Below are 11683 nucleotides of genomic sequence, written 5' to 3' on the forward strand. Positions count from 1 at the left end.
TCGCAAACAGCCCCAGAGCTAGGACTCGGGGAGACAGTGGGACAAAGAGTTCTCGGTGCAGGAGGGGAGTTCAGTTCAATCACTCAGTCGTGTCAGACTCTTTGTGACCCCATGAACTGCAGGACGCCAGGCCTCCCTGTCCATCACCATCTCCTGGAACTAGTTCAGACTCATGTCCATCGAGTCAGTGATGCCATCCAACCATCTTATCCTCTGTCATCCCCTTCTCCTCCTACCTTCAATCTTGCCCAGCATCAGGGTCTTTTCCAATGAGTCAGTTCATCCCATCAGGTGTCCAAAGTATTGGAGCTTCAGCTTCAGCATCAGTCCTTCCAATGAATATTCAGGTCTGATTTCCTTTAAGATTGACTGATTTGATCTCCTTTCAGTCCAAGGGACTCTCTAGAGTCTTCTCCAACACCACAATTTAAAAGCATCAATTCTTTGGTGCTCAGCTTTCTTTATAGTCCAACTCTCGCTTCCCTGGTGACTCAGAGGGTAAAGCATCTGCCTGCAATGCCGGAGACCCGGGTTTGATCCCTGAGTTGGGAAGATCCCCTGGAGATGGCAACCCACTCCAGTATTCTTGCCTGCAGAATCCCATGGATGGAGGAGCCTGGTAGGCAACAGTCTAAGGGGTCCCAAAGAGTCGGACACAACTCAGCGACTTCACTTTCACTCACATCCATACATGACTACTGGAAAAACCATAGCTTTGACTAGACAGACCTTTGTTGGCCAAGTAACGTCTCTACTTTTTAATATCCTGTCTAGGCTGGTCATAGCTTTTCTTCCAAGGAATAAGCCTCTTTTAATTTCATGGCACAGTCCCCCTCTACAGTGATTTTGGAGCCCCCCAAAATGAAGTCTCTCACTGTTTCCATTGTTTCCCCATTTATTTGCCGAACGTGATGGGACGAGATGCCATGATCTTAGTTTTCTGAATGTTGAATTTTAAGCCAACTTTTTCACTCTCCTCTTTCACTTTCATCAAGAGGCTCTTTAGTTCCTCTTTGTTTTCTGCCATAAGGGTGGTTGTCATCTGCATATCTGAGGTTATTGATATTTCTTCCAGCAGTCTCAATTCCGCTTGTGCTTCATCCAGCCCAGCCTTTCGGACAATGTACTCTGCATATAAGTTAAATAAGCAGGGTGACAATAAAAAGCTGCTCCTTTCTCAATCTGGAACCAGTCTGTTGTTCCATGTCCAGTTCTGTTGCTTCTTAACTTGCATACAGATTTCTCAGAAGGCAGGTCAGGAGGTCTAGTATTCCCATCTCTTGAAGAATTTTCCACAGTTTGTTGTGATCCACACGGTCCAAAGGCTTTGGCATAGTCAATAAAGCAGAAGTAGATGTTTTCTCTCTTGCTTTTTCGATGTCCAAGGGGTGCTGGCACTTTGATCTCTGGCTCCTCTGGCTTTTCTAAATCCAGCTTGAACATCTGAAAGTTCAGGGTTCACGTTGAAGCCTGGTTTGGAGAATTTTGACCATTGTTTTGCTAGCGTGTAAGATGAATGCAATTATTCGGTAGTTTGAACATTCTGCCTAGCAGGAGGGGAGGGATCCAGGCAAAGTCCCACGTCCCTGAGAGGGCGAGCCTCTCCGGATCTCAGGGTCAAGGGCGGTGTCTGGGGCTGGGACGCTCCATGTTGGGGATTCCCGGTCTCCCCGAGTTTCACTTTCTCTCTCACAACCTGTGTCGAACCCTCCTGCCTGGACACTCGTGACGCGACCCCAGGTCTCACTGCCACTGGGTGTCTAGTTTCTAGAAAAACCAATCAGCTTGTCCGCGGATCCCGGTTATCAAGTCTCCACCGACCCGCCCGGACTCTGCTTCTCGCCAGATCCAGAGGATGTGAGTCATGGAGCCGCGAACCCTCTTCATGCTGCTCTTGGGGGCCCTGGTCCTGACCGAGACCCTGGCTGGTGAGTGCGGGGTCGGGAGGGAACGGCCTCTGCGGGGAGGGGTGAGGGGACCTCCTGAGAGTCTGGGGAACAGGATCCCAAGGAAGGGGCGACCCCGACGCCCCTGCCCAGACCCGCCCCCTCACCCCGGTCCCGTCCTGTCCCTCCCTTGCATCCCGACCCCTCTTTTCTTCCCCCTCCGAAGTTCGGGCCGGTCTTCGACCTCTTCCATCTCATTGACCCTCCGCCCACTCCGCCCTCCCGGCCCCCTCAGGCAGAGCCTCACCCCTCCCCGCCCCCAGGCTCCCACTCCCTGAGGTATTTCGTCACCGCCGTGTCCCGCCCCGGCCTCGGGGAGCCCCGGTACCTGGAAGTCGGCTACGTGGACGACACGCAGTTCGTGCGGTTCGACAGCGACGCCCCGGATCCGAGGATGGAGCCGCGGGCGCCGTGGATGGAGAAGGAGGGGCCGGAGTATCGGGATCGGAACACGCGAATCTCCAAGGAAAAAACACTGATTTACCGAGTGAACCTGAACAACCTGCGCGGCTACTACAACCAGAGCGAGGCCGGTGAGCGACGCGGGCCTGGATCCGGGTCACGACCCCCGTCACCAGGGACCGGTCCGGGTCGCCCCGAGTCTGCGGGTCCGAGGATCACCCCGACATTGCGGAACACACCCGACCCCCGCCCGGGAGGAGCCGGCGGAGCTTGACGCGGTTTCATTTTCAGTTTGGGTTTAATCACCGCGGGTGGTCGGGGCGGGTCAGGGTCTCACACCCTCCAGCAGATGTACGGCTGCGACGTGGGGCCTGACGGGCTTCTCCTCCGCGGGTACAAGCAGTACGGCTACGACAGCAGAGATTACCTCGCCCTGAACGAGGACCTGCGCTCCTGGACCGCGGCGGACACGGCGGCTCAGATCACCAAGCGCAAGTGGGAAGAGGCAGGTGTTGCGGAGAGATTCAGGAACTACGTGGAGGGCGAGTGCGTGGAGTGGCTCCGCAGATACCTGGAGAACGGGAAGGACACGCTGCTGCGCGCAGGTACGAGGGGCGCGGGGCCGCCCTGGTCTCCCCTCGGGCTGGAGCTGGCTTCCCACGAAGAGAGGAAAATGGGGTCCCTGTGGGAATAGCGCCCCAGGTTCTTGTCAGGAGAGGGAGGAAATCCGCCCTTGTTTTCATATTCTGTGCAAGACAGTCACCAGTGGCCCCACTTCTCTGAAGGACAATCAAGGAATCCAGCGTCTTTGAGGAAGACGCAGGAAACCATCCCTGAAATAGCTGGTCAGCGGTGCCCTGTGACCCTGGCCACCATCTTGTGATCCATGACTTTCTCTCTCAAGGCCTGTTCTCACCCTGAGAGCATCTTAGGAGGCCTGACTCCAGCTTTTCTGAGTCATTCAGCCTCCACCAGAATCAGGACCTTTAGTCTGTATTCTCCCCCTCACATTTTTAGAGCGCCTAGCCTAGTCTCTCATTCTAGAAATTTCCAAGGACTAATATAGATCATCACTGATCTCTGAGATGAGGCTGTTATCTAGCTCTTGTGCTGCTCTTTTCAAAACCATGCTCCTGAATATTCTGTAGCTCAGAGGGTAAAAAAGTTGGTAATACATCTGAGGATCTGATGTATAGCCTGGTGACTTTAATTAGTCCTGTATTATATACCTTTAAATTAATCTTAATCAGTCTCATCATCCCAAATAGATGCATACATAAGGTAAGTTGATAAATATATTAATTACCTTCATAGTGTACATATATATCAAAGCAACATATAGTACACTCTAAATGTGTACAATTTTTGTTAAGTATACATCGGTAAAGCTGGGTAAAAAATCACTGTTCTGTTCATTCTCAGGACGGTCACATGACGCTGCTTCAGTGACCCGTGGAGGTAACACAAACTGAATTTTCTGATTCCTCCTCAGACCCTCCAAAGGCACATGTGACGCGACACCCCAGCTCTGAGCGTGAGGTCACCCTGAGGTGCTGGGCCCTGGGCTTCTACCCTAAGGAGATCTCACTGACCTGGCAGTGCAATGGAGAGGACCAGACCCAGGACATGGAGCTTGTGGAGACCAGGCCTTCAGGGGATGGAAACTTCCAGAAGTGGGCGGCCCTGGTGGTGCCTTCTGGAGAGGAGCAGAGATACACGTGCCGTGTGCAGCACGAGGGGCTTCAGGAGCCCCTCACCCTGAGATGGGGTAAGGAGGGTGATGGGGCTGGAGCGTCGTCTCAGATAAAGCAGGAGCCCTTTGGGACTCAGTTCAGCAAGGTCAGGACTCAAGCCTGAGGTCAGGGCCTCTTCCCTTGCCTCCACAGAACCTCCTCAGACCTCCTTCCTCACCATGGGCATCATTGTTGGCCTGGTTCTCCTCGTAGTAGCTGTGGTGGCTGGAGCTGTGATCTGGAGGAAGAAGCACTCAGGTAGGGAAGGGAGGGAGGGCCCTGAGTTTTCTTGTCTCAGTGGGGTTTCAGTCCGAGGTAGAAGTTTACCTGCCTGGTTACTGGAAAGTACCCTCCACACACATGTGGAGTCCGGAGCTGATGCTAACATTTTTCTTTTCTAAAGCACTTCTGAAAATGAAAGACAAATTTTTTGCCTTCCTAATTCCAGTTAGGGACCAGGCTTCCAGCACTTGAAGGTCAGAGGAAGGTCCTTGTGAGGACCTCCAGGAGGGCAGGTGGCCCAGTCCTTACACGTCTCCCTTCTCTATGTTCCTGATCCTAGCATGAGTTTTGACCACAGTTCCAGAAAGTTCTGTGGGGTTTGGGACTAGGAGTTGCTCTAGAATCTCATGACTCAGCCTTCTCCCTGGTCTCTCACTTGATATTTTCTTCTCACAGGTGAAAAAAGACGGACCTACACCCAGGCTGCAAGTAAGTATGGAGGGGGTGATTCCTGAGACCGTTGAGAGGGTGCAGACAGGAGGCCATGGGGGGCTCACCCTCCTCAAAGTGCCTTCTCCAATTTCTCTCCTGTGGGTTCTTACCGCGTCCTGGTCTTGTTCTCCCCCAGGCGGTGACAGTGACCAGGGCTCTGATGTGTCTCTCACGGTTCCTAAAGGTGAGACCCTGGAGGGTCTAGACTGGAAGGAGCATTGGGGCAGAGGGGACACATTGGGCCTGGCGGGGATCTTTGAGTGGACATGTGAGCTTGTGGAGGGCTGTGAAAAATGTCAGCCCTTACATGACTGACCTGAACTGCTTCCTGATTCTTTGCTCTCACAGTGTGAGACAGCTGCCTTGTGGGGACTGAGTGATGCTGCATCCCGCTATGTGACATCAGATCACCGGACCCCTCTTTCTGCACCTGCATCTGAATATGTCTGTGCTCCTATTAGCAAAACGTGAGGAGTTGGGGAGACTGGTCACCCCTGCCCACCGTGCCCCTTCCCCACCCTGACCTGTTCTCCTCCCTGATCCACTGTCCTGTTCCAGCAGAGACGGGGCTGGGCTGTCTCCACTGCTGTGTTTGCTTCATATGCACTGAGTAATGATGTCTTATTTCCCCTTTGAAAATAAAATCTGTATATATATGAATCTGTTTTCTCTAATTGGTGCCATGAAGGGGGATTGGATAATAAAGGTGAGGATTCCTAAAGTTTGAAAGAGGAAATAAATTGAAACACTGAGAACCTTCCAGATCCATCCACAGGTTTGCTGTGCTGAGTCAGCTGCAGGAGGGACAGGAGGAGGCTGTGAGGAGCTGAGTGTGGACAAGGCCTGTGCCCAATCAGTGATCAGTGCCTGGTGGGCATGCATGCACTGCCCATGCACTGCCCATGGTCACTCCTGGGCTGGGTCCTCGTCTCCATTCCATTGTTCTTGTCCCCTCAGTAAATCCTTGTCCCACCAAGGACCTGTGATCATGGACTCAGAAGTCACCTGGGCCTTGTTGTATCTCCAGGACCATGGACAGGGTGCTTTTCTTAAACGGTAAGCCTAGGATCAGGGCTTGGACCAATCCTTAGCTACTGTCATTTTTGAATGTGTTTATATTTTGCTTATTTAGTTATTGCTATTATTGTTGCTGGTGTAATGACTGTTCTTTTTCATGCGTAGAGTCCTGGTCTGATTCTTCTCTGGGTGACCCCATCTCTGACAGCAGCAGGGGTCACTTTGCCTGTCACTGTCCCCACAAGTCCAAGGGGACCATGCACACAGGATTCTCAGTGGTTCCAAGACAGAAATTTCAGAGCCATCCAGCTCTTGCCCTCCTGAGATTTTGCTGACTCTTCTTTCCAACTTTTCTCCATCTTTTAAAGGAACCACATGCTGGAACTTGCAAAGAGGAGGGACCCAATAGTTTCATATCTTGACTTAATTCTCGCTGGACTTCTCTCTTCTCTGCAGTCTGCCCCTTCTTCTGCCCTTACATCTTCTAAGGCTACTGTTGGCCCCCATCTCAACTCATGGATTTAGAAAGCAGAGTCTAATAAAATCACAACAGGTTGAATATAGGAGCTGGAAGCAAAGGATCTTCCTTTCTGAAGAAACAAAGTGCCTTATGTGTGGTGTGCAGGCTGATCGGTGTGGGAGGGAAGGGAGATCAGCCTTTGTGAGTAAAATACAGGCGGCACTGAGGTCAGTGCGAATGGAGGTTGTGCTGTAACTGCCACGAGACAGCATGTGGCCTGAGGTCACATCAATAAAGACACTATCTCTGGAATAGGGAAGCGCTTTACTGCCCATTCATTGAACTGATATTTGTTGTGTGACGGAGACATGACACACTATTTTGCATCTAGAAGAACTCAGTGAACTAACAACAGACAAATTTGTCCGCCATGTGCAGAGTGTTCTAGGATGAAGGGGCAGAGCATGACTATGGGCCTAATAAGTGAGGGAGTGTTTCCTTTACAGGTTGGTAAGTGCTCTGAGGAAGGTGACCCAGAGTACGAGTGTGTGGGGACAGGGAAGGTGGCTGTGTTACTGGAGTGGACAGGGGCCTCACTGAAAAGATGACCTTTGAGTAAAGATGTGGAGAACATGAAGGAATGTCCACAAAGAGGTCTAGGGGAAGTTCTCTCCAAGCAGAGGAGCCTCCAGGGCAAATGCACACAGGCAGGAGAGTGTCTGTGTTCAAGGGAGAGCCAGGAGGCAGCTGGGGCTGAAGGAAAAGGAATTGTGCTCAGATCCCATGTCCGGCCAGATCCTGTGGGCCTGCAGGATGTTAGAGGGGGTTGATTTTATCTCAGTAAGCTGTGGAGTCATAGGATGATACCAACAGAGGAGGACCTGCTGTCACTGCTCTCTGGAAGCATCAGCCAGGCTGCTGTGCAGAGGCAGGAAGTGAAGGGCGAGGGAGGTGCAGAGGAGCCTGAGGGAAACAGCACAGGGTCCAGGCTGGGGAGGCTGCTGCTTGTCTGGGGTGTGAGCAGGGAAGGTAACGGTGAGTGAATGGATTCTTGATCTATTCTGAAAATGCATTTTACAGCATTTCCTAGAGGATTAAATCTCAGTTATGAGAAAGGGTGAAAAAGGACCGCAAAATCTGAGATTTGCAAGTAAGCATGTGGGGTGCCTACTGTGGAAATGAGGGGACTCTGGAAGGAGCATATTTGAGGAGGCATCGCCATCAGCATTTGGTTTAGGGACGTGGCAACTGAGTTGTGTTTACTAGTCTAGGGTTTAGGTGAGATGACTTGAGTGGAGAAATAGATGGAAGTGGTGACAACATATAAATGATGTTTAGACCCTTGAGAACAGATGAGGTCACAGATGAGGGGAGAATTGGCTACAGCAGCAGAGGGATGAGGACTGAATCCTGAGTCCCCTGCACTATGGGAACTGATCAGACCACACACCTGAGCAGATGGCACCATTCTGACGTCTAGATGGCACATGGAAAGGGGTCCTGAAGGACATGAAGGAATGTCTTTCACCTGCACTCCTCTTAGAGACAGAAGGTCTGGAATAGACTTATAGCACGGTCGGTGCTGATCTTCAGATCGCATATTTCATAGCAGGAACACAGATCTGGATTCCCACCCTGCTGTGCACCAGCCTCCCCTGTATGGCTTGTTCATAACAGACTCCCGGACTCTGAGCCCTACACTCTAGATGGTGGATCTGGGAAGAGTCCTGAGTACTTTGTAACAATCTTTACAAGCAGTCCTGAGCAGACTGGGATCCACTGATTTTAAAGATCTGAGAATGATTAAGGTGGGGAGGGGTCTTAAACACACATTTAAAAGTTTTTTTCCTGAGAGGAAAAAGACAAAACATTTGGTGGGAGTTACATATTATTTCTGCCATGTGCTATCACTAGGTTTAAAATTTAGGAAATGATTATCAGCTCACCATAAAGAGAGTCTCTGAGTTGCTAAGAGAGTAGATCTAAATTTTCTCCACACATGCAAAAGAGGTAATTATGTGACATGATTCAGTTGTCAGATAATGCTATGGTGGTGATTATTTTGCAGTACAGAAGTGTATCAAATCAACACTTGTACACCATAAACTGACTCAGGATTGTATATCAATCATAATAAAGCAGAAGGAAAAGTCTCTGAATCCTTGCTCTCTGAGATTTCCCTACAGGTATTCTTAGGTGGTTCTGGGTGGGGAAAAAAAATTTCAAATTGTTGTGGTTTTGGGTTTATTTCAGGGAAAACCACTGAACAGTCCTGAGGCCGCAGCCAGGAACAGAATCCTCAACCCCACCTGGGTCAGGTCCCACACAGGAACCCCTTCCCGTGCAGGTGAGCACAGACACCACTGTTCACAGCACTGTCAGCCCTGATGCTGGACAACGGACCCTGTGGTAGACCTGCTCTCTACTGCTCCTGACAGCTGGAGGGCACACCACCACCCCTGCCCCATGTGCCACGTGTGCCTAAGGCATTCAGTGCAGTTCCAGTCTCTCTGTGGCACCACGTCCTAAGGAAGAGTCCAGCATGTGGTAACCTGCCTGGTGGAGCCTCAGCCTCTTTCTACCTGCAGGAATATTTAGGAAGCAAGGTTTTCTGTCTAATGGAGGAAGGTGTCTGCCTTCTACCAAGATCATCAAGTGTGAAATTCCCCTCATTTGGGAAGAGGGTACAGATTCTGGGGTTGGAGAAGGAGAGTGAGGGAGGGGAAAAGAATGACAAATTTCAATTTTGGGGGGCAGTGATCTAGATCAGAACTTGGTTTGCTACATTGTAACCAGTCAAGTTGGGTGAATGAATCAACGATGTATTTCAACTTCTTCTGTGATGTTGCAATATGAGGGCCAGTTTCTGTCTACTCTAGTTTATACTCTCAGATAAGCAGAGTGCACTTCTGAATGATGAAATGATTATTCAAAATGTCCTCCAGCTGCCGTTGTCTCTTTCCAGGCTTAAAAAAGATCTGGGACTCCCCGGGTGGTCCAGTGGTTAAGAATCTGCCTTGCAGTGCAGAGGAAGTGGGTTCAATCCCTGCTCAGGGAACTAAGATCCCACATGCTGTGGAACAACTAGGCCAGCATACAGCAATCACTGAGTCCTGGCCCCACTTAGAAGGTCCTTGTGCCTCAAGGAGCCCTCATGGTGGAACAAAGGTCCTGCATGCAGCAACTTGATATTGCCAAATAAATAAATATTAAGAAAATTAATTTTTTAAAAAAAGAAGAAGATCTATAGTCTTCATGGGACCCATACATATATACTGACATTTTATTGCATGTTAACTTTTGTAAGTTAGGCAAACTACTGCACTATAGCTCTCATCTCACATGCTAGCAAAGTAACACTCAAAATTCTCCAAGCTAGGCTTCAACAGTATGCAAACCTAGAACTTCCAGATGTACAAGCTGGATTTAGAAAAGGCAGAGGAACCAGAGATCAAAGTCCCAACATCCGTTGGATCATAGAAAAAGCAAGAAAGTTCCAGAAAAACATCTACTTCAACTTTGTTGACTATGCCAAAGCCTTTGACTGTGTGGATCGCAACGAACTGTGGAAAATTCTTCAAGAGATGGGAATATTAGAATACCTCACCTGCCTCCTGAGAAACCTCTTTGCAGGTCAAGAGGCAACAATTAGAACCAGACATGGAACAACAGACTGGCTCCAAATTGGGAAAGGAGTACATCCAGGCTAAATATTGTCACCCTGCTTATTTAACTTATATGCAGAGTGAAAAGTGAAAGTGAAAGTGGTTCAGTCGTGTCTGACTCTTTGCCACCCCATGGACTGTCCGTGGAATTCTCTAGGCCAGAATACTGGAGTGGGTAGCCTTTCCCTTCTCCAGGGGATCTTCCCAACCCAGGACTCGAATCGCAGTCTCCTGCATTGCACGCGGATTCTTTACCAACTGAGCCTCAGGGAAGCCCACCAGGCTCCCCCGTCCCTGGGATTCTCCACGCAAGAACACTGGAGTGGGTTGCCATTTCCTTCTCCAATGCAGGAAAGTGAAAAGTGAAAGTGAAGTCGCTCAGTCGTACGACTCTTAGCGACGCCATGGACTGCAGCCTACCAGGCTCCTCCATCCATGGGATTTTCCAGGCAAGAGGACTGGAGTGGGTTGCCATTGCCTTCTCCGAGTGTTACTCTAGGGCTCATAAATTCCATTCCTAGGTATTTACCTTGGAGAAATGAAAATGGTAGTCCACACTACCATGTTTGTAGCTGACATTCACAGCAGCATTAATCATGATAGCCAAAAAGCAGATATAACTCAAATCTCCATCCCTTCATGAATAAATTAGTAAAAGCAGTACAAAACTGCATTGGAAACTTATTTGAAAATGAGAAGAAGGAAGTACAGATGTCTAGTACATGGATGCCTAGCATAGGTGTACTTGAATACATTATGCTCTGCAAAAGAAAACAAGAATATAAGATGATATTAATTGTTGGGTTTTATTTATAGGATTTATAAGCAAATCCCTTAGACAGAAAGTAGCTTAGTATTTGTCTAGAGATGAGGGAAAAGTTGAAGGGAAATAGGGGCTGACTGCCCAGGAATAAATTGGTACCTCAATGCATGCTCAGTTGCTCGTTCATGTCCAACTCTGGGACCTCTTGGACTGTAGCCTGCGAGGCTCCTCTGTCCATGGAATTTTCCAGGCAAGTATGCTGGAGTGAGTTGCCATTTCCTTCTTCAAGGGATCTTCCCAACACAGGGATCGAACCCATGTCTCCTGATTCTCTTGCATTGTAGGCAGATTCTTTACCACTGAGCCACCTGGGAAGTTGGTACCTGGATAACAATATTCTAAAAACACTTCTGGGTGATGAAAACCTTTCAAAATTGATTGTGGCAATGGTCACACCTCTCTGTGAATACACTATAGTTGATTCTTTTCAGTGGGTGAATTATATTTCAATATTGTTGGGAAGATCCCCTGGAGAAAGGAATGGCTACACACTCCAGTATTCTGGCCTGGGGAATTCCATGGGCTGTATAGTCCATGGGAATGCAAAGAGTCAGACACGACTGAGCGACTTTCACTTGAAGTTGTTCTAACAAATGCTATGTTGTTGTTGCTCAGTCACCTAGTCGTGTCTGACTCTTTGTGACCCCATGGGCTGCAGTATGCCAGGCCTCCCTGGCCCTCACCATCTAATGGAGTCTGCCCAGGTTCATGTCCATTGCATCAGTGATTCCATTCTGCCATCTCATCCTCTGAGGCCCTCTTCTCCTTCTGCTCTCAATCTTTCCCAACATCAGGGACTTTTCCAATGAGTCGGTTGTTCACATAACATGACCAAAATACTGGAGCGTCAGCTTCAGCATCTGTCCTTCCAATGAGTATTCAGAGTTTACTTCCTTTAAGATTGACTGTTTGATCTCTTTGCT

General features: G+C 49.4%; 1 protein-coding gene across 1 annotated transcript; it reads left to right on the forward strand.

Annotated features, from left to right (window-relative positions):
- The first annotated feature begins 1852 nt into the window (after positions 1–1852).
- On the forward strand, positions 1853–5455 carry LOC102406719 (BOLA class I histocompatibility antigen, alpha chain BL3-7-like). Its single transcript, XM_045164681.1, is given in 8 exon segments — positions 1853–1928; positions 2210–2479; positions 2678–2953; positions 3841–4116; positions 4235–4339; positions 4760–4792; positions 4932–4979; positions 5144–5455. Coding segments are annotated over 8 exon segments (1086 nt in total). The 5' UTR covers positions 1853–1855; the 3' UTR covers positions 5149–5455.
- The last annotated feature ends 6228 nt before the right edge of the window (positions 5456–11683 follow it).

The sequence above is a fragment of the Bubalus bubalis genome, chromosome 2, assembly GCF_019923935.1.
Source record: "Bubalus bubalis isolate 160015118507 breed Murrah chromosome 2, NDDB_SH_1, whole genome shotgun sequence".
NCBI lineage: Eukaryota > Metazoa > Chordata > Mammalia > Artiodactyla > Bovidae > Bubalus > Bubalus bubalis.